Here is a 26490-nt window from a genome sequence, read left to right as displayed (position 1 = left end):
AGTTCTTCTAAGAGTTAAAACATGGTACTGTATCCTGTATTCTAGTTGACACTCCTATTTGTGTATCAAAGAAAATTAAAAACCTAGCTGAACAAAACTTGTTTGGAAATAGTCATAGTAGCATGATTTATCATAGCCAGAAAGTAGAAACGATCCAAACATTTACATGTATAACATGGATGAGCCTTGAAAATAGTATGTTGGGTGAAAAAAAGCCAAACTCAAAAAGGCACCTATTTCACGACTCCACTTACATGAAATGCCCAGCATAGGCAAATCCATTCACTCAGAAAGTACATTACTGGTTTTCATGGGTTTAGGGAAGGGGTTTGGGGGAGGGACTGCTAAGGATGCAAGGTTTTATATTGAGATAATGGAAATGTTCTTGAGTTAAATAGTGCTGATGGTCGCACAGCCTTGCAAATGTAATAAAAAATTGCTGAACTACACCCAGTTTAAGAGGGTGAACTTAATGGTATGTGAATTATATTTCTGGAAAGCTGTTACTAAAAAGTCCTGTAGGCAGCTTAGGTTTACTGATCTATTTTGCATTAGCATAGTAAACAGATGAAAGAAGAAATACTGTTTGACCAGGACTGTGAAACTATAAATGAAGCTCTGTAAAAAATGCTACAGAAGTCAAGTGTTGCTAGATTGAGTGGAAAGTTAGATCCCCTCTTTCTAGATGAGCCAACGTATCAGTCACACTCTTGTCTCTAATGAGGCTCCTCATCCCAATAAGCTGGTTCTCTACTGAGGTCTCTTCTTCATGTAAGGTCCTTCTGTGGGAAGCTGCGATCTGTATTATTATTTCCTGTCTGGGGTAACTGCCTTGCTAAGGGAACAACTTGGTCTGCTAATGCTGAGAACCAGCTGGTGTTTAGGTTATGTACTTTGCTTTGAGAGAAGAAAAGTCAGCCGTGAATAAAGAGTGAGAGGTTTTCAGGTAGTTTTCGTCTTAGTTCTCGAATAAATAAAATTGGATGCTGTTCTGCTTTTCTCACTTGAGACTTTTAAAATCTTTATCTCTTCTTTTTCTTTTTTCTTTCATTTTTTTATTTTAGAGGGAGAGAGAGAGAGTGAGCAGGAAAGAGAGGAGGAGGGAGAAAGAGAGAATCTTAAGCAAGCTCTATGCCCAGCTCAGAGCTTGACGCAGGGCTCCATCCCGTGATCCTGGGGTCATGATCCAAGCTGAAATCAAGAGATACCCCAACCAACCGAGCCACCCAGGCACCCCACTGTCTTCTTTTTCACACGTATAAAAAGTAGAATTTTTTTTTAATGTTTATTTTTGAGACAGAGAGAGAGACACAGACAGCATGAGCAGGGGAGGGGCAGAGAGAGGAAGAGAGACAGAATTGAAGGGGGCTTCAGGCCCTCAGCTGTCAGCATAGAGCCTGAACTGGGACTCAAACCCATGAGCTGTGCGATCATGACCTGAGCCCGAGTTGGTTGCCCAACCGACTGAGCCACCCAGGCGCCCCAAAAAGTAGGAATTTTTAAGAAGTAGGACGTAAACTCTCATAAACCTATTATTATTTATTTGTTATTTATTTTATTAATGTTTTACATACTCTTTTTTTCTATAATTTTCCCTACATTTAGGCTATACTGAACTATATATATGTGTCATTTAATACAATTTCATATTCTAATTTGTTTAGTTAATGAACAGTTTTATTACAGGTAATTCATTTTGTTTTCCACCAAGTGGACTAAAGCTTTACGGTACGGTACTTTAAACAAAATTATGGACAATTTTAAATACCTAAAAAAGTGAAGAGAATAGTGTAACAACCCTCATGTGCTAATCACTGAACTTAAGCAATTCTCAGTGCGTATCTGTCTGGTTTCAGTTTTGAGGAAGTTTTGAGGAGCAGAATAAAAATAGCAGTTCTTCCTATTGTAAGCCTGCTGCAGGAGAAGCAGAAACAGGCCATCTCCTATGTTTACAGTTCACAAAGAAAACAGTATTTAAAATCTCTGAAAGATTAAAAAAATTACTTCATTAAAATACTAGTGAAGGCAGGTACGGACTATTAGGAATCACTTACTCGGTGCTGGTGCAGAGTGTGCTATTATTTTCTCACTGTGGATGTACAGTGATGTGGAGGTGCTGGGTGTTTGTGTGTTTTGTTTTGTTTTTTTCTTTTTTGCACTTAGTTTTCTTCACCAGCCTGTAGTTTTTCACCACGTATTTTGTGGAAGTAGTTGGTGCACCACTTGCATCTTCTTATGAACTGAGACTTTCCCGTTCTGCACTTCATTGACAGCTTTACGTTATAGTCCATAATACCGGAAGAGAGATTTCCTCCATCATGAAGTGGTAGTGCCTGACTTTTGGATAGTACTTTTCTGTTTGTAATTGTGAAAGTAACATATATTCATTACAGGGAATATTTCGAGGGGCGCCTGGATGGTGGCTCAGTCTATTAAGTGTCCAGCTTCAGCTCAGGTCATGATCCTGTGGTTCATGAGTTCAAGCCCTGCCTCAGACTCGCTGCTATCAGTGCAGAGTCTGCCTCGGATCCTCTGTCCCCCTCTCTCTGCCCCCCTCCCCTGCTTGCGCTCTCTCTGTTAAAAATAAACATTAAGAAAAAAACATTTCAGGAATATAGAAAAGTGTACAGAAAGTCTGTGATCACCAGAAATTAACCAATGTTAATGATTTTGCCCCGTGTTCAGATGGTCTGGCCTTTTAATGTAATATGGTGAACCTTCTCCTTTTATTCATTTTTGGGCATTTGCATTATATAACTGTTTTTTTCCCCTGACTTCACTCTATGTAATCATTGTTCATCTCTCTCTCTCTCTTTTTTTTTTTTTTTGAGGAGGAGATCACTTTATTGGGGAGAGGGCACTGCAAGAGGCTGACACATGACGGCAGCCCTGGGACGCCTTACACATCACTCAAAAAGGGGCACGGGGTGGGGGTGGGGGTTTGCCTTGGGCAGCTTCCTGATGGTCTCCTTGAAGGCAAATGTGGTCACTATAGGTAGAGCCTCTCAGGGGTGCCTTCTTGTTTTTTATAAAGAACATTTTCTTTAGATTTTTTGAAGTCTTCGTTTGTTACTTTCATTCTGCACTCTCTAGGCCATCAGACCAGCTCCTGTACAGATGGTCTTAATGTTGGCCCTGGAGAGGTCATCCTTAGCCATGATCAAGTCATCCAGGGTCACGTCATCGGCCAGCGTCATCCTGCTTGTGTGGATCTGAAAGATACACTTCTTAGTCTTTTCATCGGGCAAGGGGAACTCAATTTTCCTGTCAATGTGGCCTGGTCTGGTAAGTTCTGGATCCAAAGTTTCTATCCGGTTTGTGGCCATGATAACTTTCACGTCACCCTTGAATCAAATCCATCCAACTGGTTCAACAGTTCCAACATTGTTTGTTGAATATCTCTTTTCACCAACCGGAATTTGAGTTGTATCTTTTTGTTCCAATGGCATCAATTTCATCAATAAACACGATGGATGGCGCATGTTCTGCAATTTGAAACAATTCCCAAATGAATTTGGGCTCATCACCTAGGTACTTCAGAATAAGTTCAGAGCCAACCACTCTTAGGAAAGTGGCTGAAGTTTGGTTTGCTACTGCTTTGGCTAATAAGGTTTTACCTGTGCCAGGTGGTCCATACAGAATGACCCCCTTAGGGGGCTTTATACCCATCTCTTCGTAATATTCAGGATGAGTGAGAGGAAGCTCCACAGACTCCATAATTTCCTGGATCTGGTTGTCCAGCCCCCCCAATATCAGCGTAGGTTTCCTGGGGGTCCTTTTCTACCTTCATCACTGTGACCAAGGGATCTGTGTCATCCATGAGCACCCCTGTAACTGCATGCACCTTGTGCTTGAGCAGGACCAAACATCCTGGTTCCAGCAGGTCCATGTCTACAAAGGAAAGAATGCTGACATAGTGTTCTGAGCCGACAGATGTGGACACGATGGCATGATTGTCATCAATGATCTCTTCCAACGCTCCTACTGACATTGGGGTCCCCTCAGATCATCCACCTTTGATCTTTTCTCCTCTTGCTTTTCTTCTAAAGGCTTCATTTGTTCCTGATTTCTAATGCTCTCGTCTAACTTCAGTAATTTTAAGCAGCACTGAGTGTGACGTGTCACCAGGGGCAGCTTGCTGACAGCATCTGGTCCCTTTGTTTTTGTCTTTTTTTCTGCTCTAGTTGGTACAGGAGGTTCGTATTTCTTTTTCTTGTCCTTGTCATCCTTCTTGCCACCTCCAGGGCCATGACCACCACTGACTTTGACCCATCTTGCTTCCGCATCCAACTGTGGAGACTGGAGATACTCTATCTCATCTCTATCTCTATCTCTATCTTATCTCTATCTCTATCTCTGTCTCTATCTCTGTCTCTGTCTAGAGAGAGATTAACTCTGATTTTCCCCTCCTTGCCACAGAATCTTACGATCTTGTGCCCACTTGAATAATTCCAGATTTTAATGATCTTTTCCAGGTAAATTATATGCCACCCAAAGTCTCCTGTTCTCCTGTTCAGAGATGACTTGTAAAGGGCTCCCTGAAGGCCTTGTTGACTTTTGAGGCTAGAAATAGACTGTTGAGCATTGTCTGTGTTTAGTCTTTCTGCTCTGTGCCTGTTTCCAGAGTTTTTGAGACTAAGAAGTCTTTTTGTGTCCAGATCACAGAGCTCTACGTAAGTGCAATTTCTAGTATCTGTGAACTGAGAAAAATGATCAAACTAAAAGAATTTAGAATTACTTTTTACATTAGCATCGCTTTAAAAAATTCGTCACCTGTGCGTGTGTGAGTTGAGGACTCACTCTGTTCCCGGACCACGTTTGGCATTCTCAGGCATTCTTGTAATAACTGCACACTCTCAGCTCAGAGGTGGGTTAGTGTTTACAGGATGGGAGCCAGTGCTCCAGCCTTTCCAGATTGCTGGCTTTCCTCTGATGAGACAGTCTGCTGGTTTATGCTTTGCTCGTATGTATTTGCACAGTCTTTTTTACCTGGAATATGTTTTACATTATCCCCACTCCACCCCCTCACCCCCACTCCTCGAGACGATCATGAACTCAGTTAATGATTGCCTATGACTTTTAACTTTCAGCTGAAACTTCAGTCACTTAACAGATATTTCTCTGGTGCCTTATGTGTGACATGGTTACGGGCAGTAGGTGAACTCCATGAACAAGATCCCCACCTCTGCAAGACTGGCAGCCGTGGGGGAAAGGGACAGCAAATATGAACACACTTGTGGTAGAATTACAACCTGTCACAAATGATGTGAAGGAAGGGAATGGGACGCAGTGACAAGGGACTTCCCATGAGTGGTCTTTGAAGGACTTGTTGAGGAGGGAGTTTTAAGCTGAAGCCCTGAGGCCCACAGCCAGACCACGGTAGACACATGAGGAGGGCTTAAGGCAGAAGAAGGGAGAGCAGGAGCCAGGGTATATACGCCTGGAGTTCAGAAATCCTGGCCTGGAGGGGCGCCTGGGTGGCTCAGTCGATTGAGCGTCTGACTTCGGCTCAGGTCATGATCTCACGGTTTGTGGGTTTGAGCTCCGCGTCGGGCTCTGTGCTGACAACTAGCTCAGAGCCTGGAGCCTGCTTCGGATTCTCTTTCTCTCTCTGCCCCTCCCCTGTTCATGTTCTGTCTCTCAAAAATAAATAAATGTAAAAAAAAAAAGAAAGAAAGAAATCCTGGCCTGGAGATACCGGTTTGGAAGTCCTCATCCATAGGCAGTTTTAATTCATGGGAACAGATGTTGGGTGCTCTGGAGGAGCAAGGTTGGAACACGAGCAGCACTGATCTGAGCCCGTCGGCAGCTCAAGCAGCAGAGCAGATAGTTAGAGAGATTTGAGTCGGTGTGCCCGGGGAAGTGGCAGGAAGGCACAATCGTTTGTGTTCATGCCAGTGGGGCGTTTCCTAAGCTGGAGGGGCCAGCTTGGGAGTGCTGCAGGGAGATGGAGTTAGAAAGTCTAGGAAGAGTATTGCTTGGATTTGCCGGCATGGAGGTTATCTGTGACCCTGACACCAGCAGCTCCAGGGACGGGGGCAGGCGGGCAATGGAGCTTGATCAGAGGGGCTACAGGGTGACAGGAGGTGCAGCACATTGATATCCTAGCAGAGAGGTGGGTGCAGGCTGCAGGCTGCAGGTACGTGGGTGCTGGGGGAGAAGACGGGACAGCGGTTTCAGAGAGAAGGGGGTGCCAACTTGCTAGAGAACATGAATTGGGATGCTGGTTTGGAATACTTTGTGATATTTGAGATTCTCCATGTAAAATGACACCCATTGGACATGTGTGGTAGTCTGTTGGCCACAGGAATGAAAAGGCTGCTGATTAAGTGTCCAGTTAAGTGTCCAGTTCTTCAGGGTACAGGCAGCTGTCACAGCAGGACAGAAAGTTGAGGGTAGTTTAAAGCTCTTCACATCCCCGCGGAATTGACTCCAGGCTAAAAGGAAGGTCAGATGGGGAAGGTGTTTTATGGCATTGAGGCCAGAGCCACAGGCTTGAGCCTGAGAGCTGGAGGATGGTGGGTTGTGGTTGGAAAGTGGGGCTGCCGAGCATGCCCTTTGGTCAAGGGACGAGGAGGGGGTGCTCACCCATGAGAGCAGACACCTAGAAGGGTAGAGGTCTCCGGTGGCTGAAGAGAGAGGCCACTGAAGGATGTTGAGGCAGGGAAGGAGGGACATAGGGAGGCTGGAGGCGGAGGGGCCGTGAGCCGGTGACCGCAGCTGAGCAGGGAAGAGCGGGGCTTGCCGGGAGAGGGGGTGCCATGTCCGCACGGGGCAAGCGGCCCTGCGCCCCCCAACCTGCCCCCTGACTCTCCTCAGGCGGCATCTTGTGTCCTTCCTCTGCCACCTGCAGCACCTTCTGCCAACACCCCACTTTGCTGTCTTGCTGACCCCACAGCGGTTGTGTGCATTTCTGTCTCTTCCTCCTTTGGGGAAGTGTGCTCCTTGAGGGAGCTGAGTCGGTTAAGTGTCTGACTCCTGATTTCAGCTCAGGTCATGATCTTCTGGTTTTGAGTTCCAGCCCCGTGTCCGGCTCTGTGCTGACAGTGCAGAGCCTGCTTGGTATTCTCTCTCCCTTCCTCTCTGCCCCTCCCTTGCTTGGCCTCTCTCTCTCAAAATAAATAAAGTAAAAAAAAAAAAAAGAATACAAACCTTAAAGTTAGGCAGCTCTGGTTTTTCAATTATGGTCTGACGTTATTAGCTTTAAAACTGTGGCAGTTTTTTTGTTGTTGTTTTGTTTTGTTTTGTTTTTTTACCGAATCTTTCTGAGAGAGAGAGAGAGAATCCCAAGCAGACTCTGCATTGCCAGTGATGAGCCTGATGTGGGACTCGAACCCTTGGGTCGAAGTCAAGAGCCAGATGTTTAAGCGACTGAGCCATCATCCGGGCACTGCATAGAGATGGGGGCCAATTTTAAAAAATTTCCTCTGCAAGCTCTTTCCATTTTTAATTTTATTCAATGAATGAAGAGCCAACATTCTCCTCAGTGCCACTCAGGAAGTGGCTGAGTCAAGACTAGAGGCTGGAATTCTTTGTTGCTCTTTTCATGGCCTCAGGCTGTCTAATTGTGTGTTTCTTCATTCCTATTGAAGCTGGTATTTTTTAACTTCTTCCTGTTGGGCCCTGGCAGAGTTAGGCTGGAGTTGGGCTATTGTTCTGGTAAACATCGCTCTGTTAATTTCTGCTTTCCTGGGTAGTGTAAAGGAGACTGGCCCTAGGGCCATTGCCTTCACTTCTAATGATTTTTCCTCCTTGGGTACAGACCAAGATGTGGTGGCAGGAAAGGGTTGAGGTGCTTATCTGGTAGGTAGCGGGGCAGAGAAAAGGGATGCTGGGGAACGGAAGAGCCCTTTGCAGTTGGGGAGGAGGAGTTTTAGAGGAGTTGGGGCATTTTTTTCAGACACCTGGAATGTGCCCCTTTTTCTGGGGACTGATACAGTAAGATCTAGTGGGCTCCATGGCTTTCGTGGTGAGAGATTGCTAACGGAGAGCACTAGGCATGATAAATTAAGAGGAGGAAAGGTACTTGGCTATTCTGACCTCACCTGCCTTTTCTTTTATGTCAGTTTTACATTTCTTTTATTATTTTGCAAAATGTGTGCAAGTAGAACTTTTCTTTTTGAACTTACAAATAGTGTTACATTCTGAGTAACTTTGGGTTTTGTTTTAATTGAAGTGTAGTAGACACCCAGTGTTACATTGGTTTCAGGCGAATAGCATGGCGATTCCAGAAGTCTGTACGTTATGCTGGCGCTCACCACAAGGGCAGCTGCCATGCGTCTCCTCACAGCGCTGCTGACTATCCCTGTGCTGTCGCTTCATCCCAGGGCTTACGCATTCTAGCTGTCTGAGTAATCCCTGCCATTAGCACTGCTGTCAGGTAGCCCTCTGGGTGCCTCCTCTCTCTTATGCGATGGATTCGGAACCATGACTGTGAACAGACGCTGTGCTGCTTCGCAGCTCTCCTGGGCAGGGCTGAGTCGTACTTATGGTGTCTCCCTGCCTTCCGGTGGTGCCTAACACATAACACACCTGGGTTTCCTTTGGTCTCGCCATGGTCACCTTTGGGACTTGGGGTTCTGGGTGAACTTGTGCTCTTCCCTGGTAGAGCGCCTGGACCGGATGCAGGTGGAAGAAGGAGACGGTTTACCTCCTCCTCCTCCCCTTGTTTGTTTATATTCTGTTTTCTGGATCTTTTAACATAATGTGGTTTTTTTTTTTTAAAAGAATGTTTTTATATAATTCTGTTGCTATATGAAGTTTTGTTGGTATTTTTGTTGGTTTAGAAAATTCCTGGGGGTACAGGGAGAAAGGCACATATTTATTTACCTGCGTCACTAAAAATATCTCTGCAAGGATACACAGGAAACGAGTGACATTTGCTGTTAGGGAGGGGAACTGGTTGGCTGGGGGGCAGGCGTGGGGGGAAAATTTTATACTTTTGTACCTTGTGAATTTGGAGCTATGTGATTGGTATTCCTTGAATGCTTCTGAAAGCAGAGATGGAGAGACTGCTCAAGAGTGTAGGAGATGGGTACCCCCAAAATCCAGTTTAGTAAAAATAAGTATGAGAGAGTATCATCAGTTACTTTTTTTTTAATTTAGGAGAAGAGTAGAGAGGACCCAGTCTGTTTCATGCCTGGAGGCTCCCAGTGTTTTTCGTTCTGAGGGTTTTGTACATAGGAATTGGTGACCTGCGTTTGAGTATCTTAAGCCTTTCTTGCGTAATTACCTTCAAGAAGCATATGCTTTTACTTGTTAGAAATCCTGTACAGTACTTATGGAAGGGGGAGCTTTCTACATAATACCTACTTTAAAAATTACAGTAGCGAGACTGCGAGGAACAGGATCATTCCTCGCCTGGCAATGGAGACTTCGTTCTTGTGCCTGTTGCCTGTGAGCTGAGTACGAAGTCTGACCTCCTTTCCCTGAGTGAGAATAGAACCAAGCCACGCTCGTCATCGCAAGGGTTGGAAGGTAGGGAGAGGACACTAAGTAGCCATGTGGCCTTAGAAATGCCCTTACCTTTAATTTTCCCCCATGGACTCGCTCTCCCAGCTGGCGGCTGTGCTGGCCGTTGGCCGGGTGCTGGTTCCCTTCACGTGGCCCCGAATTCCAGGAGCTTCCCCCAGCATGGCAGCCCTGGGCAGCCTTCTAAGGACGGGCGGCAGCGTGTGCCTGTCAGATCTCCGCTTCCTTCATGGTGGCTGATTTCCCACTGGCCAAAGCAAGTCGCAGGGCCAACCCCAGAGTCACTGTGGGAGAGGACTTAACCACCACGCCCCCTTAATAGGGGAGGAGAAGCAGAGAATCTGTGGCCATTTTTAATTCACCACAAGCCCAGCCTTGTTTGATTTGCTTCTTGGGCGGATATTGGGCCGAGAAGGAAAGGTTCTGTTAGTTTCTCCAGTTTTCCCGTGTCACCGATGCCTTCTTTATAAAGCCCAGCATAGAAGCTGATTGAGGAACTGCAGTTATTTTGTTTGGATTAAAAACCAGAATGAGGGTCGCCTGGGTGGCTCAGTTGGTTGAGCCTCCGACTTCGGCTCAGGTCAGATCTCACGTTCGTAGGTTCGAGCCCCGCGTCAGGCTCTGTGCTGACAGCTAGCTCAGAGCCTGGAGCCTGCTTCTGGTTCTGTGTCTCCTTCTCTCTCTGCCCCTCCCCCTCTCATGCTCTGTCTCTCTCTGTATCAAAAATAAATAAAGCATTAAAAAAAAAAACCAGAATGAAGGGGAATAGCTGCGTTTACGTGTTTGAAGCCCCTTGTGGAAGGAGGGACCAGCCCCACGGCCATGCGAGACCGGCTTCTCCAGGGCGGCCGTGCCCCCCAGCCCCCTGCATGTAGAAGATGGGTAATCAGCATTGACTGACTCGACTTAACTGATTGCTGCCAGGGTCAGAAGTCTCTGATTCTAGACCTCAGGAAGCACAGTGTGCTTATTATACCCAGGGTGGGGACGGACGGGGTCATGTTGGAAAGGGGAAGAATCGCCGTGCTCAGCCAGGAGGAATTGCACTGCGCAGAATTGTAATTTTACTGGGTTTATGAGTCCATACTTGCCTGCTAGGACCCCTGAGAGTGGGGACTCCCTGTGGGCCTGAGGAGCAGTTCTGCTTCATGCGGCGTCTGGAAGACAGGTGTTCTGTGGGGCTTCTCAGGTTAGGCAGCGAGGCGTTGAGAGGAGACCTTGCAGTGAGAAGCACATGTGTGTAGTTGCTGTGGCAGCTGTGCGTGGACTGCTCTGCTGGTTCAGCTTGAGGACAGCAGTGTCGGTGTAACTTCTCTCGCATCACGCGTTTGGCCCCACCCCGAACATGGTCTTGAGATCTGATTTTATAACACATTCCCAGGTCCAAACAATGCTGTCGTCAGTGGAGGATCCTGGCCGAATGTGATCAGGACAGAGCCTGCTCCCTCTTCCCCCTCCCCGGCCCTCTCCCCCGTTACTCCCCTTTCCTAGTTGGAGGGAGGGGGACAAGACAGGGATGACTGCTCACCCTGCCTTAATGCTGCTGAGCCACAAGTCTGATGGAGGTGCTGTCTTTGGTTCCCCTCCAGGCCGGCCGCTCCGGTCACTGGTTCTCCTGGGGAGCCCACCCCATTTCCGGCACTGGGTTTTGTGGACCATGCAGAGGAGGGCGGTGAGCTCCAGCACAGGGCTTCCGACGCAGAGCAGTGTTAAGTTTTTGGTGGGAAGCAAAATTTAAGCCACGGATAAATATGCCAGCTGCATAGAAGACCGCTTTCCCGACTGGCACATTTACAAGCTGGAAAATTGTGAAAAAACGTCAGCCTACCAACTGTGTAGCTCATTGGCTCTTGCTTTGGGCTTCCATGTTCTTCCTGATAAAAATAATAATTATGTTATTCTGATACGGTTGCCAAGTGTCCCTGCTTCTCACTCCACTTGTGATTATAAATGATTCTGCAGTGCGAATTGCTTTGTCTTCAGTTTAATGTTTCATAACATTTGAATGTTATCCGTGCTGATCTGTTGCTCTCTTTCACTTTTCAGAATGGACTACTGAATTATGAAGAATTTCAGACCCAAGAGTAGAACCTCACTCTGCCACTCACTCCTTTATCTCCTACTTGTTATTTAAATTGGACTTTTAATATCCTACCAGCTGCTCTTCAGACACACATGGTGCATTGTTGCCATTCCCCGGATTGTATCTTTGAAACACAGGCGCTTAGTAACCTTCAGCGAACAAAGAGGCAGCCTCCCGGGTGCATTTACTGGGAGGGGAAGCGGACTGCCCTCTAGCTCCTGCTGCATCTGGATTTGAATCCTGCCATGGAGCCTCGCATGGAGTCCTGCCTGGCACAGGTGTTGCAGAAGGATGTGGGGAAACGACTGCAGGTTGGCCAAGAACTTATAGACTATTTCTCAGACAAACAGAAGTCTGCTGACCTTGAGCATGACCAGACCATGTTAGATAAACTTGTGGATGGGCTCGCTACCTCTTGGGTGAACTCTAGCAATTACAAGGTAAGTTGTGCTTCCGAAGGTGCTCGTATATGCGGTCGGGCTGCCCTGGTGGGTCACACTTGGTCCTTACGAAAAGTAATTCCTCTGGAAGTGATGCGCAGGATTCCTTGGCCTCCAGTAAGACACTCTGGTTGTAGCTTTTGGACATTTCATTCTGAAGCAAGTAGAGTTTACTTTGATTCGTGTTGGGAGATGGGAAGATCCTTATGCTTTAGTGCTTTGCGAGAAGGCCACGTGAACACATAAAGAGAGGCTCTTGTGATGGGAAGTTTACCAGCATTTGCAGCCTTGCAGTTAAAGTGAATGTCATATCTTGCAGTGAATGGGTCATGAGAAGCTGGTGAGTGGCCCTTCATGAGTAGCAAATGTGTTCACTGGTTTCCCGTGGGGGATAGAATTGGCAGTAGTATGTGGACCCTTTTGCCTTCATTTAGGTCACTGTTTGGAAGTTGGCCTAGGTACCCAGCCAGAAATAGTATGGGTTGCCAAGGACTCTTCTGTGACCTGTATGTAGTGGCCTGGAGGAGATCCTTCAGCTTCTCAAGGTCAAGGTGGGTGCCTGTCTCTGGTGGGTAGTAGGTGCAGGCAGGGGTTCGAAGACCCACATGAGTTGTGAAGGTTGACCAAAGTTTGACCCATTCAAGGACTGAGCTTCCTGAATAAAGATTGGACTTAAAGCCCTGAAGAAATGTCATTCTCTCTACCAGTCCACTCCTCCTTCCTCTCTCTTTTAGTTTGACCCTTTGGGTCAAGATTGGGTTGGAAGAGGGGGTCGTTGGCATGACTCCTAGTAAGTGCCTTAAACATTGCGAAAGGAGCTCATAAGAAACAGAATCTCTTGTGCTTTTTTCATTGACCCAGTCTTCTGAGATTGGTTTGGACCCATAAGTTGATGTTTACAGGATTTGTTTGATCTAGTTCAGACTCTAGTTTTCCAATTGCATTAAACCTTGGTCTCCTCGAAGAGTCAGTAGGCTTTATACTCATTAAGGGACCTAAGACCCTAATATTTTACTTGGAACTGCATATAAAAGTTCCCCTGTCTCTGAAAGGTGAGTTCATTCATCTATTCATTTAGCTGAAGGTTCAAGTGCACCATATGTGCTCGGCGTTGGTGCTGGATGGTGGGAGTGTGATGGACAGGAGAGGTATAGAGGGTCTGGTCTAGAGTCACCTTGGCTGTGTTGGGATCATAGTCCCACTACTTTGTGTGCTCATTATGATGCTTTTGGGTGAGAGTTACTGAAGACTGACTGTCTAAGGAGATTGAGTACTTTTCTTTAAGCATTTAAGAAGCCTACAATTGCTCAGGCAGTGTCCAGGGAAGGAACGTATCTGCTTGTGTCTTTCTCAGAAGCTCCCCAGCAGATTCATGCATCGGATGGGCCAGAATGGCTTTGTCGGCTCACCCAGCACCACTGGAAAGTGGGTGGTGTCCATGATGGTTTTCTCCCATCCTGCTTGACCTCCTGATCTTCATTCAGAGTCCAGCCTTTTTGGGGTGAAGCATATGGCCACGCGAAGGACAGCGGCTATCTGAGCACTGTCAGACTCCTGCTCGACAAGCACTGGGTCCACAAGTTTACAAGCAACCCCGAGTGTCCAGTTCCGTGAAGGCAGATAGTGAAACAGAGATCTCCAACCACACTGGACTGACTGTAATAGCAGACTTCTGGGCGGTATCAGACTTCTGTTAATGTACAAAGAGGAAGTTAGGGATGGGACTGGGGTAACATGGTTATTAAATAAGTAGCCCACAGAGTCTGCTATACTGTGTGAGCTCTTTTAACCTCCGGGCTTTGGTTCCCTCATTTGTGGTGTTGGCCTAACTGAATTATAAGCACTAAATGAAAGAATGTAGAGTTGTCGTGCTCCTGTCCCGAAACAAGCACTCCCATATTAGCAGTCGGTTGTCAAGATTGGATCCTGCCTTTAAGGAGCTCATAGCCTCGGGTGGGTGGGTGGGTGGGGGAGTCACTGATGAGCAAGCAAAGGGTTTTACGTTTTATGGTACAGTATAACGGGAGCAGGAGCAGAGACCCACAAACTGGGTGGGAAGCCACAAGAACATGGTAATACTGCTGAGAGGGAACCCAAGGGGTTTGAAGATTGGGTAGTTTTTTCAGAATAACATCTTCAGGGTCACTAAGTGTGAAAGATAAAGACTTGACCCTTTGCCAAGGGTAATTTTTAAAGACGACAGCTTGGAGCCGCGCGTCATGCCCTGCGCTGCCCAGACTAGCGAACAATACAGTCAGGATGGCTAAAGGTGATCCCAAGAAACCAAAGGGCAAGATGTCTGCTTATGCCTTCTTTGTGCAGACGTGCAGAGAGGAACATAAGAAGAAAAACCCAGAGGTCCCTGTCAGTTTTGCAGAATTTTCCAAGAAGTGCTCTGAGAGGTGGAAGGCAATGTCTGGGAAAGAGAAGTCTAAATTTGATGAAATGGCAAAGGCAGATAAAGTGCGCTATGATCGGGAAATGAAGGATTATGGACCAGCTAAGGGAGGCAAGAAGAAGAAGAAGGACCCTAATGCTCCCAAAAGGCCACTGTCTGGATTCTTCCTGTTCTGTTCAGAATTCCGCCCCAAGATCAAGTCTACCAACCCTGGTATCTCCGTTGGAGATGTGGCAAAGAAGCTGGGTGAGATGTGGAATAACTAAGTGACAGTGAAAAGCAGCCTTACAACAAGGCGGCGAAGCTGAAGGAGAAGTATGAGAAGGATGTCACCGACTATAAACTATAAGTCTAAAGGAAAGTTTGATGGCTCAAAGGGTCCTGCAAAAGTTGCCTGGAAAAAGGTGGAAGAGGAAGATGAAGAAGATGAGGAGGAAGAAGAGGAGGAGGAGGAGGAGGATGAATAAAAAAAAAACTGTTCCTCTGTCTCCTTGTGAACACCTTAGAGTAGGGAGCGCCGTCACGGACACCTCTCTTATTGGAGACGCGTCTGTTGCCCTCATTAAGTTTAATCACACAATTGGGTCATGGTCATATCGTAGTCTCTTCAAAGTGCTCTAGAAATTGTCAGTGGTTTACATGAAGCAGCCGTGGGTGTCCGGAGCACCCTGAAACTGTATCAAAGTTGTATATATTTCCAAACATTTTTAAAACGAAAAGGCTCTGGTGTTCTCCTCACTCTGTGCACTTTGCTGTTGGTGTGACAAGGCATTTAAAGATGTTTCTGACATTTTCTTTTTTGAATTTGTAAGGTGGTGGTAACTCTATGGTTATTGGCTAGAAATCCTGAGTTCTCAATTGTACATATCTATAGTTTGTAAAAAGGACAGAACAACCGAGACAAAGTCTTGATGCTCCTTGCTTGGCTTGAGGCTGTGGGGGAAGATGCCATTTGGAGGGGCTGTAGCTCAGGGCGTGCACTGTGAGGCTGGGCCTGTGGACACTGCAGTGGGCATCCGTTTAGCTTCAGGTTGTCTTGTTTCTGTATATAGTGACCTAGCATTCTGTTGCCATTCTTAGCTGTGGAAAAGGGAGGGGGGTCAGCTGGCATGAGAAGTGCTTGGATCTTTTTTAGTTAAGTGCGTAGTTTTAAACTGTTTTGAAACAAACTGTAGAACTCTTCATTGTCAGCAAAGCGAAGAGCCACTGCATCAATGAAAGTTCAAGAACCTTCTGTACTAAACACAATTTGCAACATTCTGTTATTTTTTTTGTATGTTTAGAATGCTGAAGTATTTTTGAAGTTAAATAAACAGTATTACATTTTTAAAACTGAAAAAAAATAAAGACGACAGCTTGGTGGGAAGAAGTCAGGAAGACAAGGTTTGCTGCCGACACGGACAGATCACATCACCTGGCTGTGCCATATAGGTGTTTGACCAGATCATCCCTTGGGGGCTCCAAACTCTTACTGATGGCTTCGTGGTCTGGCCCACGTCATGTGGTTCTGACGGTTACATAGTACTGAGCACCCCCTTTCTTTATAAGCTGAATGTGGGGGACACTGCCCTTGCACAGCTGGCGCCCAGAGCCTGGAACACAGTGGGTGCTCAGTGAATGCTGGGTCCATGAGTGACCTTAGGCTTCCAGACTGCTCCGCAAGTACTCTGCCCCCACCCTTTTAAAGTTATAGATCAGGATTTCTCAGAGCCTGTTGTGCATTTTCGGTTTTATTTGACATCTTTTATGCATTACGGATTGAAAGGATTCACTTTATATTAAAATCCTGCTGGCTGGCTTTTTGAATTTTTTTTTTTTACTAAGGACTAAAAAAGGATAGAAAAGGGAAACAAATTTAGCTTTTCAAAATAATAGTACATGGGTATTGTTACCACTTAAAACTTTTTTTTTAAATTTTTATTTATTCTTGATTGAGAGATGGAGTGTGAGTGGGGGAGAGACAGAGAAAGAAGGAGACACAGAATCCAAAGCAGGCTCTAGGCTCTAAGCTGTCAGCACAGAGCTCAGTATGGGGCTCGAACTCACGAACTGTGAGATCATGACCTGAGCCGAAGTCGGGTGGTCAACTGACTGAGCCACCCAGGTGCCCCAAGTATTACTATTCCTTAACAGAGAATGTAGATGAATGTCAGCACAGTGTCTTATTTAAAAAAGTAGTTGGCTGGTGCCTGAATCATTTTACAGTTGATTATTTCTTAAAATGGTAAGCAAATTTGTATTTGGCATTAATTGCAGTTTAATAGCTGCTATTTATTGCTCAGTTACTGTATGTTTGGGATGTTACCTGTCTAATTGAATCTTTGCAGCACCCCTGCAAGGGAGATGGTGGTACCCGATTTTATACTTGAAGTAATTGAGGTCACCCAGAATTTTGAAGTAATTTCTACTAGCGATTTTGGAACCAGGCTTCAGTGTGGGTCTCCCTGATTTCCCAGCCTCTCCCCTCTCATAAGAACACAGGCAACAAATTTTCTTAAAGGCCATGTAGTAAATATTTAAGGCTCTGTGGGCCAAATGGCCTTTCTCACAAATATTTAACTAGTTTGGGTCAATACAGCATGAAGCAGCCACAGGCAACATGCAAATGAGTGGAGATGGCTGTATTCCAATAAAACTTGATTTCCAGAAGCTGATGGAGGGCCAGTTTGGCCCGTGACCTATAATTTGCCAGTCCCAAACTGTATATGAAGCCCCTACTGTATGTAAATCCTTTTCCTTACTGGTGGTAACCATTCATGACTTATCTGAGAGAAGAATAAGGTTTGTGATTTGCGTGTGAGTTTTGGAATGGGGAGAGCATTCTTGTAGGTTTGTTTTTGCAGCACCTTCTCTGAATTTTGAGAAAGCTTGCCCTTTTTAGCCTTCTCTCACTCAGACTCCTATTACGATCAATTTGCATTCTGTTAGCCTATCACCGATCAGTTTTTGTCCGTTGGCTTTGGACTTTCTATGGTAATAGAAGTCATCCTGGGGATTGAGTAATGGGTGATTCACATAAGGCCCTCCATCTCCAGAACTCCAGAGGGCTACCCCGTGGGGTGCTGTTCATCCTGGAAGCATCTAGTACGTGTGCTATGTTGTCTCAGTGCCTGTGGGAGACGCTTGTTTCTTTTCCGGATTACTCAGACATTAAAAATAAATCCCCAGAATTTGAATATGGCTGCCCTCCTTGATCTGGTCTCTTCCTTTCGTAAAACTTGAAGAACAAGGATGACGGCAGAGTGGATTTTTGCTTGAACCTCCAGCCCCTGCTGTGTTTTCCTTCCCCTTCTGTCTTCTGTAGGTGAGGAGGGATGAGCAGAAAGAGTGACCTGACCCAGAGAGGCTGTGGGAGCCGAGGCTGTGCCCCCTTCCAGGCACTCATCCCTTCTGTTCGGTGGCGCAAGGCAGAACTGGGCAACCCCACACATCTTTATGTTTGTGGCACCTGCACGTTTTGTGGGTGGTGGGGACCACGTGCGTTTCGTGAGTACAGTCCCGCAGTCCTTTGTCCACAGTTCCCAAATCCCTGAAGCCCCCAAACATGCTGTTTTTCATTTGTTGTTTGACCCAAAGTCAACTGACATGAAACTACTTGTGGCCTTTATTCACCTGCTCAGGGCGTTTTCACAGTAGAAATATTCATGTTTGATTGTGCATTGCTGCCTCAGATACTGTTTAACATGTTATGCTCTCCCCACCAGGTATGTTCTCTATATATTTCCTGTCCTATATGTTAGCTGTGTGTACTACTCTACCCTTGTAAACCTGAAAGATTTTGTATTCCAGAACACACCTGGTAGCCAGAGTTTTGGATAAGTGATTTGTGGACCTGTATTTATTATTGTAGACTAATAATGATAACCTGTGATTATGGGTTAAGTATGTGTTCCAGAGATTGTGTTAAATACGTGTTCGTTTTTACCTTCTAATTAACATATGAGGTAGATAGTGTTGTTTACATTCTACAGATGAGACCGATGCTCAAGTAAGTCAGATCACTTCGTCAAGGTGACAGAGCTAGTGACCAAGGCTTTTGGGACTTGACCCCAGGTGCTTATGCAACAGCAGAAATGAATTAAGCACTTATGATGTGCCAGGTACTGCAGTGGGGCCTGGGTGTCCAGTGGGGACCATCTCACTCAGTCTGCACCCTGACCATGTTACCAGTGCCTGGGCAGTCTCGCTCTAAGTTTGGGACACGTGTACTTCATCCTAGGGCACTCTTATCTCAAGGCCCATGCCACTCTGCTTTGTATTTGCAGTTGTAGGTTCTCTGTTAGCCTAGGGCTTCCTTTGTCTCTGCCCTAAGGGTCTTTATGGTCTACACTGGGACTGGGGTGGTCAGGTAAGGTAGGTGAGAGGACAGGGGACAGTGTAGGATAAGATACCATTAGGATATGGCTTAGGGATCTGTCGCAGGAGTGTCTATAAATGCTGTAGGCTGGAGAAGAGAAAATGTTAGGGTTCGCTTAGTTGGAGAGGCTGGGATGGCGAGGTAGAATTCCACAGGGCCATGAAGACTCAAAAAGAATGTGTGTGTGTGTGTTTTAATTTTTAAAAAATGTTTATTTATTTTGAGTGAGAGAAAGCACAAGTTGGGGAGGGGCAGAGAGAGAGAGGGAGAGATAGAGAATCCCATGCAGGCTCCGCACTCAGCACGACCGATGAGATCATGACCTGAGCCAGAATTGAGTTGGACGCTTAACCAACTGAGCCCCCCAGGCGCCCCTAAACAGATTGAGTTCCTGAAGGTTCAGAGAAGCCTCTCTCCCTTTCGTGTTCTTCCATCTCAGGGCAGCACTATCTCTGTGGACCGTAGAACATTCGGTCTTGCCTTAGCTTCTTAACCTCTGGCCTGGGTCAGGTGCCCTTTATGGGCGTGAAGGGAGGAAGGTGTTGACAGATAAGGGAGATTCCCCTCGTTTCTGGCCTCTATCTCTACAACCTTGGCTTTCATTGAGGTTTTTATTTCCCTCTCTGTGTCCTTGACAGGAGAGCCAGAAAAGATTATTGGATTCAGATGAAGTGACTTCTGTTTCTTTTTCGGGCAGGCCGCTGGGTGCTGCGCTCAAGCCCTGCATCCTGCAGAGGCTCTTCATTTCCCCAGAGGTTGTCCCTGCCCTGTTGCTTGTGGTGGCAGCGTCTGCGTTTCCCTGGGTGGGCGGGCTCGCCCTTCCTTCCCTTCCTTCCTTCCTTCTTTTCCTTCGTTCCTTCCCTCCCTCCCTTCCCTTCCCCTTCCTTCCTTCCTTCCATCCCTCTTTCCTTCCTTCCTTCCTTCTTTCCTCCCTCCCTTTCTCTCTCCCTGCCTCCCCCCCCCCCGCTTTCTTTCAGCATTCACATTTTATGAAACATTTATTAAAAAATCATTTAAGGGGAGATGAGGTGGCTTGGTTGAACACTGATTCTTTTCTTTAAAAAAATTTTTTTTAATGCTTATTTAATTTTTTTGAGACTGAGAGAGGCAGAGCATGAGTGGGGGAGGCGCGGAGAGAAAGAGAGAGGCACAGAATCAGAAGCAGGCTCCAGGCTCTAAGCTGCTAGCACAGAGCCTGTCACGGGGCTCAGACCCATCAACTGGGAGATCATGACCTGAGCCGAAGTTGGACGCTCAACTAACTGAGCCACCCAGGTGTCCCTAGCATCTGACTCGATTTTAGCTCAGGTCGTGATTCCAGGGTCTTGGGATTGAGCCCCACGCCCACTTGGGATTCTTTCTCTCTCTCCTCCCTCTGTTCCTTTCCTCTCTCTCACTTATACACTCTCACTCTCTCTTTAAAAATTAAAAACAAATGTTTAAGTATAGTTGGCACACAATGTTATTAATTTCAGGTGCACAACATGGTGATTAAACTTCTCTATACGTCATGCTGTACTCCCCGCAAGTGTAGCTACGCTCTCCCCACACATGCTGTTAACAATAGCATGGATTATACACCAATGAATACATTTTATTCCCATGATTTATTCATTCCACAACTGGCAACTTGCACCTCCTGCTACCCTTCACCCATTTTGCCCCACACTTCTGGCAATCATTCATTTATTATTTTTATTCCAGTGTAATTAACATAGTGTTACATTAGTTTCAGGTGTACAATATAGTGATCAACAGTTCATGTATTACTCAGTGCTTATTAAGATAAGTGTACTCTTAATCCTCTTGGGGTGTATTTTAAAAAGATAGATGTCTTGGGGCTCCTGGGTGGCTCAGTCGGTTAAGATTCCAACCAGCTCGATAATGATCTCATGGTTCGTGAGTTTGAGCCCTGCATTGGGCTCTGTGCTGACAGGTCAGAGCCTAGAACCTTCTTTGGATTCTGTGTCTCCCTTTTTCTCTGTCCCTCCCCTGTTCACATTCTGTCTTTCTCTCTCTCTCTCTCTCAAAAATAAGTAATAAACGTTAAAAAAAATAAAAAGAGAGAAGTCTCTGGGGTTGTAAGTAGAAAAGCTATAGTGAGCAGTGCTAAGCAAAAACAGACACCTCAGGAAAGGATATTTCAAGAAAATTTCTGTGGATTGTCAAGTAAAAATGGTATGTGTGATGTATGTAATGAATGCACTTCTTTTGAAATGTGTCTTATATTATATGCAAGAGCATCAGAGGGTATCAGAAATAACTCAGATTTGAGTATAAATAGTCTGGATTCCTGTCCTGGCTTTGTACCTTTGACTTCTGAGCAGGTAACTTTCCTCATCTGTAAAATGGGTCTGATGATACCAACTACACAGCGTGGTCATGTGGACTCTGAGCCAGTGTACGTAAGGTGCCAGTAGTTGTCAGTGTGTAGCATGTGGTCCGTGAAAGGAAGACGGTGGAAATGCTTTGTAGTTACTCAGAGTAAGATATGCAGGCAGTGGACGTGTGCGCGGGCCTGAGGTTGCCCACTTCCCTGTAGTCCCCGTCAGCCTATGCTCGGAACAGAGGCCTCGGATCCTTTGCAGGGAAGAGCTGTGCCCTGTTGGTAACAAAGAGCAGAGCAGCAGCTGTCAGAGGAATCTAAGGGTGAGTTTAAAACCTCCTGGCAGGGGCGCCTGGGTGGCTCAGTCAGTGAAGCGTCCAGTTCTTGATTTCATCTCATGGTTCATGGGTTCCAGCCCTTCACTGGACTCTGCGCTCAGTGTGGTCAGCGTCCCCCTCCTGGAACTCCCCCTCCTTCACTCTCTGCCCTTCCCCTCCACGGCTTTCTCCATCTTTCAAAATAAATAAATAAACATTAAAAAAAGCCACAACTTAAAACCTACTGGTAAAAGCCAATCCTTTGGTTGAGGTCCCCTGTTTTAGGAGGATTTCACTTGCTCTTTTTATTTTTAATGCCTCGCTGATTTAGAAAGCTAAAATTTAAGTCAGGAAACACATAATGGAAGAAATCCTAAATTGAATGCCACAGCAGAAAGAAAGAAACAGCTGGGGTGAGAAAATGGAGCCAAAAATGAGGCAGATGAATCCGTACATGACAGCTACTGTTTACCGAGAGCTAACATTTACTTATTTGTTTATTTATTCATTTATTTATTTATAAGATTTATTAATTTAGTTTTAAGAGTGTGGGCAAGCAGAGAGAGAGGGGGGACAGAAGGTCTGAAGCAGGTTCTGCTCTGACAGCACAGAGCCCAATGCGGGGCTCAAACTCATGAGCTGTGAGATCATGACCTGAGTGAAGTTGGACGCTCAACAGACTGAGCCAGACAGGTGCCCCGATAACTAACACTTGTTAAGTGCCCAGTAGGGGCCAGAAACTGTTAAATGCTTCGCATCATTAAATCATGCGGTAAATCCTGTCCTGCAGCGGGGGAGACCGCCTGAGAGGAGCGAAGAGACGCACCTCACGTCACGTAACTAGGACGTGAGGAGGCAGCGTCAGTTTGAATCGTTTGACTTAGGGCCCACGTCTGAGTTGATTCGCAGTGCTGCTTTCTGGAAATGTTGCAGCAGTATTAATTTCTTTATTGGACCATAAAAAGTAGAGCGTAACGATTGACCCTGGAGTTCACAGTGATTGCTTTAGGAGCTGGGTCCTGAGTGAGAGATAAGCAACTCCTTTTGTACTTTAATGAGAAACCAGAAATATTGAAGGCTATTATTTAAAACAGTTTTTTGGCCCTAGTAGACTCATGGTTAAATACTGGTGTGATTTCCTAAAAACAAGGACATTTGCTTATATCATCTTAGCACGGTTAGCTAGGTAAGGATCAGAAGAGGAAGATCCATCTCATCTGTGAGCCTGCTTCACGTTTCACTTGTTGTCTTCCTAACATCCTTTCTAGCAAAAGCAAGAACAGCTTTCTCATCCGCGGTCCAGTCCAGAACCACAGTTGTATTTGGTTCTCATCTGTGTTGTCTTAAATCTGGGGTAGCTCGTCATCAGTCTTTCCTTGGCTCTCTTCATGCTTTGGAAGAGCACAAGCCATTTATTTTGTGAAGTCCTTCGATTTGAGCTTGACTGTTTCTCATGGTTAGATCGAGTTGTCGTGTTGGGCTGAAAACTGTGCAGGTGTACTTGGTGCGCCATCAGGAGAGACCTGGAGCCCCTCTCTTCCCTGCCGAAAGAGGTCTTTGCCAGAGAGCTTCCGAAAGCTGCTATTATTTTTGTTCTGTCTTTTATAATGAAGAGGAATCTTACTGGGACATACTTTGAGACTATGTAAACACCCTGTTTTCTACCAAACTTTCACCTACCCGTTTTTGCATCCATTGATCTATTTTTCCAGAAATAATTATTACTGTGTTGTCTGCTATAGGGTGACTTTCTGATTCCATCATTTCTTTTTCATTTATTAGTCGGCTTCAGATATTTTTGAAATATACATCCTATGCCTATTTGTAGAGCAGGAACTAAGCATATATTTTGATAGTTATCCCCAGAAGGGACTACTATGAAGAGAGAAAAAAGGTTTCAAATTAATCTAATTTAGATACATTTATATTCCTAAAGAATTTAAGGTAACCTAGTAACTTGTGAACATATAAGATGCACAATGTGATGAAGTTTGGTTCGCGCTAGCAGGAATGGAGAGATGGAGAAATGGAGAGATGGCCAGCGGTAAGTTTTTATAGTGATTGTGCACGGAATACAGAAAGGCGGATAACAGCAAGGTGTCTGCCTGGAGTTAGGAGGATAGGACCCTTTGCAGGAGGGGGAAAAAGCCGAGCATAGAGAACAGATGAAACAAGACGGTACTACTTGAGATCTAGGTCATTCTTCTGCACTTTCTGTGGACAGAATCCACCAGCTTGTGCTTTGGACTAAGGGGGAACATGTCGTAAATGGGGAGGAAGTGCTTTGTGCCAGGCTCAGTGGCTGGTAGGAATATGGTAAATTATCCTTTTTTAAAAACTTTATTTTGAGAGACACATGTGAGTGGGGAGGGGCCGCAGAGAGAGAGGGAGAGAGAGGTCAAGAATCCCAAGCAGGCTCCACACTGTCAGTGCAAAGCCCAGGGCGAGGCTTGAACTCCTGAACTGTGAGACCACGATCTGGGCAGAAACCAAGAATTGAATGCAAAACCAACTGAGCCACCCATCTCTGGCATCTGCGCCATCTCTGTTTAATCCTCCTTAAATTTAGGCTTTGTGGAAGAATGGCCTTTAGGATTCTTTCTAAAAAAAATGTATTGATATATAGTCATATAATAATATATATTTTAAGGTATTTGACTATATCTTGATCCCTGAGATCAAGAGTCTCATGCTCTACCGATGGCGGAGCCAGGCACCTCTTACGACTCTTGCAGGAGGGAAGAGAGACGGCTCAGTGGCTCCACAGAGAAGCATGTTGCAGGTGACATTACTGGAGGCAGTGTTCGGAGACCCTGCACTAGTGAGGCTGAGCAAGATCCCAGATGAAGGTGCCTAGAGAAGCAACAGGACCTGGGGACTGACTCTAGGGACAGTGGAGGCCACTGAAGGACTGCTGCGTGCTGAAGATGGCCTGAGCGGTTAGTGATCTAGTGAAGGTGGCACGGGCTAGCACCCGAGGGGGCGCGGGGAGAAGCAGTTTGGAGTAAGGAAGGGTATTAGGGAGGAGGACACGGTGGGAGGTTTTGCCGTTAGTTTGGATGCATGAAGGACTCAACGTTTCAGGCTTCAGGATACAATTTATTGACTGCGGATAACCTTTTGGAAAAAGGTAGTTCTTTCCCTGCATGATTCATTTTTCCCCCCTAAATTGGGAGAAGACATGGGGTGGCTGGGTGGCTCAGTCCGTTAAGTGGCTGACTTCAGCTCAGGTCATGATCTCACAGTTCATGAGTTTGACCCCTTCTGTGCTGACAGCTCTGAGCCTGGAGCCTACTTTGCATTCTGTGTGTCTCTCTTTCTCTGTCTCTTCCCTGCTCACGCACTTTGTCTCTCAAAAATAAATAGACATTAAAAAAATTTAATTGGAGAATACATTTTAAGAAAAAAAACCCAAATACTTTGGAGGAACTTTTAGGAAAATTTTTGTGCTTGACTTACTTTGGCAGAGGGTCTTAAGCCTCATGTGCTCTTTGATTTACATATGTATCTTGGGAACATCCTGCTTTCAAACACTTTTCTTGAGGCCGCCTAATTGAAGTAGTTTTGCAAATGCTGATTTAGGAAAATAATTTTGTTTTTCTTATGGTAAAAGTGATATGTGCCTGTTATACAAACAAGAACCAACTAATAACACTTCTGAACATAAAGTTACAATGAAAAAATTAAAAATTGCTCAGTCTTTTGCCATAACTGTTAATAAAACAGTTATATATATATATATAAATATAAACAATAAGTTTATATTGGTAGAAAAAAGATGGAAAGAATATTTATGTGAGACTGCTCATACTACACATGCTGTGTGTGTGTGTGTGTGTGTGTGTGTGTGTGTGTGTGTGTGTTTTATATTTAGTTTCTGTCATTTAGTCTACACATGCTATTTTGTGAGCTTTTTTTTTTGGTTAAATGTTTGTCATGATGATTTTTTCACGTCAGTGTGTTAGATCACTTATGAGTTAATATAATTTTAATGTTTTATTCTCTTTTGTGAATGGATAGCCATCATTTCTTTATCCACAGCTCATTGCTAACACCAAGGCAGTTTTTAGGTTTTTTTTGTTATAAGCATTAAACATATAAGCACTGAACATCTTTGAGCATACGTATGTTCATGCCCTGTGTGTGTGTGTGTGTGTGTGTGTGTGTGTTAAAAGTTCTGGAAAGCTCCCAGCCTGAATTGCTGGGTCACAGTGGGCCAGACTGCCCGCCCGGCAGTGGTGCTCGAGTGTGTCAGGACAGTCCTGGGCATTCCCGTTTCTTGGACAGTCTTCCTTGGCATGGCCAGATACCTCTGTGCAGCTGAGCAGCACTGGGTAGTGTTTCTTCTGCTTACAACCTTTTAGGAAGAGTAAGTCTTAAGAGGATGTGAAGCAAATAATTTTATTTTTGTTAATCTCATTTCCCCTCTATTTATTGATTTATTTTTAAAAGTTTTATTTATCTAAGTACTCTCTGCTCCCAGTGTGGGGCTTGAACTCATGACCCCGAGATCAAGCCGTGTGCTCTTCTGATTGAGCCAGCCAGGCAGGCGCCCCACTCTCATTTCCACTTGAAAAGGTTGATGACAAGAGGCTCTGTCTGGGGGCATATTAAACGTGGGCAGAGAAGAAGATGTCCATAGTTAGGAGAAGGAAGACCTGGCACCTCGCCAAAGTCGAAGTTGGGTCTCTCTGTTTGTCATTTCATTCCTGTTAGCTTATCTTTTTTCTAGACAGAATGTGAATAATACTGGTTTAATCTCTCAAGAGAATTATGAGGTGGGGAGGGGGGGCATCATAATCCATTTTTTGGAAGGTTCGTCTCCTTTTCCCCAAGTGCTCTCACACCTCTTGGAACTTAAATGTCAGCTCTTTCTGACGGGTCTGTGCTGGGAAACACTAAGTAACACCAAGTAGGTAGTAATTTTGGTTTTGTTGGGCAGTGACAGACAGGTGTGTGATCTCGTTTGATTCCTCATATGATTCTAAGGAATTGTTTTTTAAACAGCTTTGCAAGGAAAAGAACTGATACTAACCTTTCTGATCATGGGAAGGGAGCCAGATAAACTTTGTGTTGAACAGGAATTGAGTTCAAAGCA

General features: G+C 45.4%; 1 protein-coding gene and 2 pseudogenes across 6 annotated transcripts in view; 2 read left to right on the top strand and 1 right to left on the bottom strand.

The window, feature by feature from the left end:
- CLASP1 (cytoplasmic linker associated protein 1) overlaps nucleotides 1–26490 on the top strand; it is a 263630-nt gene that overhangs the window by 23625 nt on the left and 213515 nt on the right. For all 6 annotated transcript variants that reach the window (XM_029934726.1, XM_029934725.1, XM_029934723.1 and 3 more), the window contains exon 2: nucleotides 11518–11994. In XM_029934726.1, the coding sequence (XP_029790586.1) occupies nucleotides 11800–11994 (195 nt within the window). In that variant the 5' untranslated portion in view covers nucleotides 11518–11799. The remainder of the gene's footprint in view (nucleotides 1–11517; nucleotides 11995–26490) is intronic.
- Nucleotides 2990–9542, bottom strand: LOC115287907 (annotated as a pseudogene).
- On the top strand, nucleotides 14194–14859 carry LOC115287908 (annotated as a pseudogene).

This window comes from Suricata suricatta, chromosome 3 (genome assembly GCF_006229205.1).
Source record: "Suricata suricatta isolate VVHF042 chromosome 3, meerkat_22Aug2017_6uvM2_HiC, whole genome shotgun sequence".
In the NCBI taxonomy this organism is placed as follows: Eukaryota; Metazoa; Chordata; class Mammalia; order Carnivora; family Herpestidae; genus Suricata; species Suricata suricatta.
This window is presented reverse-complemented; position numbering and strand designations above follow the sequence as displayed.